Source organism: Hevea brasiliensis, chromosome 13 (genome assembly GCF_030052815.1).
Source record: "Hevea brasiliensis isolate MT/VB/25A 57/8 chromosome 13, ASM3005281v1, whole genome shotgun sequence".
In the NCBI taxonomy this organism is placed as follows: domain Eukaryota; kingdom Viridiplantae; phylum Streptophyta; class Magnoliopsida; order Malpighiales; family Euphorbiaceae; genus Hevea; species Hevea brasiliensis.
In genome coordinates, this window is record NC_079505.1 from 86,503,741 (window position 1) to 86,509,162 (window position 5,422).

Consider the following 5,422-nt stretch of genomic DNA (forward strand, 5'->3'; position numbering starts at 1 on the left):
CACCCCATTTTTGTTGCTCCCCGAAGATCCAAAATTTTCTGCTTATTTATTGCTTGCTGGCTGCCTATTTTGGTCCCATTTATGTGTACCGAATCTGCTTGAGAATGGGACGTGAACTGCATGGGGCTGCATGGGTATTATTCACGTGAAGCTTGCCATTTGTCCTTGGCAATTTCTGGACATGGGGCGCACCATCAGACCTGATTGTCATCACGTGGGGCGTTGAGCATTTGAGGGCCAAGGGGCTGATTGTGTGTAGTGCCAATGGGGCGCACTAAGGGAGGCAGAACATGGGGGCGGCAACCAGTTCATGTGCATGGGAATTTCATGCACTTAAGGGATGTGGGAATGAAGACCATCAGCCATGTTAGTGGAGTTTGGGGCCCAGCAGAAGTGGCGCCAACTTTCCCTCCCAATTACCTCATGTCAAGTGGCAAGTGGGCTTAGTGGAAGCTAGGTGGCGCCTCCTCAAGCTGCCTCATGTCTTTCCATGATGACTCACCTATCTTGTAGCTGTATTTGGGACACTTTGGGCTGCCATTTGTTGGGCAGAATAGGGACAGCTTGTAAGGGGTATATAAGGGGCTTGTTTCCCATTACTTTGTATGTATGAGAGACCATTGTAATTGTGAGGCTGTTGAGAGTTTTCTTTGGCAATTTGTACAGCGTTTGGGACGTGCAATATACAAGGAAGCTTTGCATCAGATTTCTCTTCTTCTTCCTTTCTTTGTTTGATGTGTTATGCGCATGGTTTGATTGTGTGGTTGCCGGCTGTGTTGCTTGTTTGTGTTGCTTGAAGTGTTGGGCTGTTTTCAATCCCTTGTGGAGGATTGTTGCCGTGGGTTTTGGGACCTAAGAGTGTTGGCTGAGCTTGCTTTGTTGAGTGCAAGTGCCGCACGGTCCTTGTAGTTGGAGTTTAAACAAAAGTGCCGTGACAAGTGGTATCAGAGCATTGAGAGTTGCTCGGTGAAAATGGCTGACACTAGTGACCCGGAACAAGCTGTTGGCACCTCTGTGGCAGAAGAACCGACGGTAAGGGGGAGGAGAAAGGGGCAGGCCAAGTCAAGAGAACCATCTCGGGCGAGAGAAGAGGTGGGTGATTTCGAAACTAGGCTGTCCAGGTTAGAACTTTACGTAGCTGGTGAGGAGTCAAGGGTTGATGGGTTGGAGAACCGAGTGGAGGGGCTTGCGGAAGACCTAGAGGAGACTAGGGGAGAGGCGCAAGCTGCTCACAACATGGCCCTGGACAAAATAGCTACTGAAAGTGAGGTTCTACGAGTGTCCCAAGCCGAGGAAGTTTCTGCCTTGAGAGAGGAAAACCGTGTGTTGAAGGAGGAAGTAGAGAAAATCAAGGATGACCTTGCAATGCTGAAAAGGGTTATGAACCAAGGGAGTGGGGCTGACCCGAGTGTTTCTCATGCAGCCCATGCGGCTAGGATGGATGTACCAAAGCCTAGCGCTTTTAAAGGTTCCCGAAGTGCCAAAGAGATCGACAATTTTCTTTGGACACTGGACCAGTATTTTCGGGCATTAGGAGTTGATGATGATGCTCGAAAAATCGACAATGCTCCATTGTATTTGGCGGACAGCGCCATGGTGTGGTGGAGAAGGAGGTTAACTGATGTGGAAAAGGGTACTTGCACCATTTCTACGTGGGACGAGTTCAAGAAGGAATTGAAAAAACAATTTTACCCGGAAAATGCTGCTACCGAGGCTAGGGCGAGGTTAAGACGCCTTACACAGAAAGGGACTATCAAGGAGTATGTTAAGGACTTCACCGAGGTGTTGCTTGAAATCCCCGACTACCCAGACTTAGAAGCCTTGTTTGCTTTCAAAGATGGGCTGCAACCTTGGGTTAATTTGGAAATTGAGAGAAGGGGCGCCCAGGACCTTGCAACTGCCATAGCCATTGCCGAGTCTCTTGTGGAATTTAAGAGAACGGATAAGTCCAAGGGAAGGGACGGCAAGAGTAAGGGCAGTGGAGATAAGGGTGGAAACAAGGAAGGGAGCGGCAAAGAGGTTCAAAAAGAGGGAAATGGGAAGAAGGGATGGCAAGGCAAGAAAGACAATCGGGAAGGCAAAAACAAGGGAGGAAATAGGCCATTTAAATCTGGTGAACGTGGCCCCTTGAAGTGTTTTCTGTGTGAGGGACCTCACAAAATGGCAAACTGCCCGAAGAGTGGAGGCCTCATTGCATTGACCGAAAGTAAGGGAGAAGCTGCACCACGTGAGGAAGGTTCAAGTATGGGTTCACTGCAGTTAGCGGCAATTGTGAAGGGTAAGCAGATTGAGACTGGGGTTGGCACGAAAGGGAGATTGTTTGCTCAGTTGAGAATTGACCAGAACGAGGTTCAGGCTTTGGTTGATACTGGGGCATCGGACAATTTTCTGAGACTAGAAGAGGCGCAGAAATTGGGCATCACATTCAGTGGGAAATCAGGTTGGTTGAAGGCCGTAAATTCGAAACCAACACCCACACATGGAGTGGCTGCCAACGTGAATGTAAGGATTGGCGAATGGACTGGGCTTATTGATTTTTCAGTAGTGTCCATGGACGACTACTCATGCGTACTGGGAATGGACTTCATGGATAGGGTGAGGGCAATCCCTATTCCCTTTGCTAACAGCCTGTGTATAGTGGAGGATAAGGGTGCATGCACTGTTCCATTGAGAAGAGGAAAATCTGCTGGAAGCACCTTGTCTGCGCTGCAGTTGGCTAAGGGTGTGCGCAAACTAGAACCAACGTTTTTAGTGGCCCTGCAGGCCGAGAATAATGAGCAGTCTGGGGTAGTTGTGCCGCATGAAGTACAGTCTGTGTTGGAAGAATTTTCGGATGTAATGCCCAAGGAACTGCCGAGAGAATTGCCTCCCAAGAGAGATGTTGATCACTCTATTGAACTGCTGCCTGGATCAAAACCCCCAAGTGGAGTCCCTTACCGCATGGCACCTCCTGAGTTGGAGGAGCTGCGTCGGCAGTTGAAAGAATTATTGGAGGCTGGTTTTATTCAGCCGTCCAAGGCACCCTTTGGTGCGCCAGTGCTGTTTCAGCGGAAGAAGGACGGAAGTCTCCGAATGTGTATCGACTACAGGGCTTTGAACAAGGTTACGGTGAAAAATAAATATCCTATTCCGCATATTGGAGATTTATTTGATCGGTTGGGGGCAGCCCGATGGTTTTCGAAATTGGACCTACGTTTGGGGTACTACCAAGTCAGAATTGCCGAGGGAGATGAACCAAAGACGGCTTGTGTGACTCGGTATGGTTCGTATGAATTTCGGGTAATGCCTTTCGGCCTCACCAACACGCCTGCTACCTTCTGCACCTTGATGAACCAGGTATTCCATCAGTTTTTAGATCATTTCGTTGTGGTTTACTTGGACGATATAGTGGTGTATAGCCGGACACTTGATGAGCATGTGGGCCATTTGCGGCTGGTTTTTCATGAATTGCGGAAGCACCATTTATATGTGAAGAAAGAAAAATGTGAGTTTGCAAAGGAAGAGGTTGCGTTTTTGGGCCATGTAGTCGGACACGGGCTGATTAAAATGGATGAGACCAAGGTTAGGGCCATTGAGGAATGGGAGCCGCCCAAACGGGTACCTGAATTTCGGTCATTTTTGGGCTTGGCAAATTATTATCGGAGGTTCATTCCGGGGTATTCTCATGTTGCCACACCACTTACGGATTTATTGAAGAAGGATAAACCGTGAAGTTGGAATGAGAGAGTCCAGGAATCTTTTGAGAAGCTAAAGCAAGCGCTGAAAGGGGAACCGGTTTTGAGACTGCCAGATTTTGCCGCACCATTTGAGGTTCATACTGATGCTTCGGACTATGCTATCGGGGGTGTGATCATGCAAGACCGACACCCAATAGCTTACGAGAGCAGAAAATTAAATGATACAGAGCGGAGGTATACTGTCCAGGAGAAAGAGATGACGGCCGTTGTCCATTGTTTGAGGACTTGGCGTCATTATTTGTTGGGAAGCCGCTTCGTGGTGAAGACGGATAATGTGGCAACAAGCTATTTTCTCACTCAGAAAAAACTGTCACCTAAGCAAGCAAGATGGCAGGCGTTCCTTGGGGAGTTCGACTTTGTGATGGAGTACAAACCGGGAAAGGCCAATCTTGTGGCCGATGCACTTAGCCGAAAAGTGGAGCTGGCAGTAGTTACCACACAACCCACTCCTGACCTGCTGGGGCGCATTGGTGAGGTTCTCCAGCAGGATCCTCATGCCCAGCTGCTGTGTGAATTGATTGCGCAGGGGAGGACAAGGAGGTTCTGGAGGGATGAGCAAGGGCTGATTCAGACAAGAAAGGGGGCAGTTTTTGTACCGAGAGGGGGCGGTCTGAGGAGGTTAGTTTTGAGTGAATGCCATGACTCGAAGTGGGCTGGTCATCCGGGGGCGCAGCGCACCCAAGCACTGGTCGAAAGAGGTTATTATTGGCCTCGGATGCGGGATGACATTGAGCTGTTTGTGAGGACTTGCCTCGTATGTCAGCAGGACAAGGGCGAACAGCGAAGGCCGGCTGGCTTGTTGGAAACTCTCCCAACGCCAAGCCGCCCATGGGAAAGCATTTCGATGGATTTTATTGTTGGCTTGCCGAAGGTTAATGGGCTGGGCAACATTATGGTTATTGTGGACAGATTGAGCAAGTACGCAGTGTTTATTCCAGCTCCGGTTTTGTTTGATGCAAAGGAGGCAGCGAGGTTATTTTTCCATGGTGTTGTGAAATCTTGAAATGCCGAGGACATAGTTAGTGACCGAGATGCGAGGTTCACAGGCCGATTCTGGACAGAGTTATTCAGAATTATGGGGACCGAACTGAAGTTCTCCACCAGTTTTCACCCACAGACGGACGGGCAAACCGAGCGGATTAATGCTTTGCTTGAGCTGTATTTACGGCATTTTGTTGCCGCTAATCAGAGGGACTGGCCAGAATTATTAGATGTGGCTCAGTTTTCGTATAACTTGCAGAAGAGTGAATCGACGGGGGCAACACCATTTGAGATAGTTACGGGGCAGCAGCCCCTCACGCCCCACACTGTGATGATACCGTATAGGGGACCCAACCCGAGTGCTTTTAAGTTTGCCAAGGGGTGGAAGGAGACCGTGGAGCTTGCTAAGGTCTCCTTGGCCCGAGCCACCAAGAAAATGAAGAAGTGGGCAGATTCAAGGAGGCGGCATTTGGAGTTTTCCGAGGGGGACATGGTACTTGTGAGGATGTTCCCCCGTACCCATGGTAAACGGCACAAGGGATTGCTTCGGAAATATGAGGGACCGTTTATGGTTGAGCAGCGGATTGGGAAAGTAGCATACAGAGTGAGACTGCCCGCACATTTGGAGTGCCATCCGGTGTTCCACATTAGTCTCCTTAAACCTTACCACGCAGATGAAGAGGACCCGGCCAGGAATAAATCTA

At 49.3% G+C, this 5,422-nt stretch overlaps 1 protein-coding gene across 1 annotated transcript; it reads left to right on the top strand.

The window, feature by feature from the left end:
- The first annotated feature begins 264 nt into the window (after window positions 1–264).
- Window positions 265–4,740, top strand: LOC131172224 (uncharacterized). The gene is made up of 4 exons (XM_058133179.1): window positions 265–433; window positions 667–782; window positions 910–3,597; window positions 3,733–4,740. Exons 1-4 carry the CDS (start codon window positions 265–267, stop codon window positions 4,738–4,740), a joined length of 3,981 nt encoding a protein of 1,326 aa, XP_057989162.1.
- The last annotated feature ends 682 nt before the right edge of the window (window positions 4,741–5,422 follow it).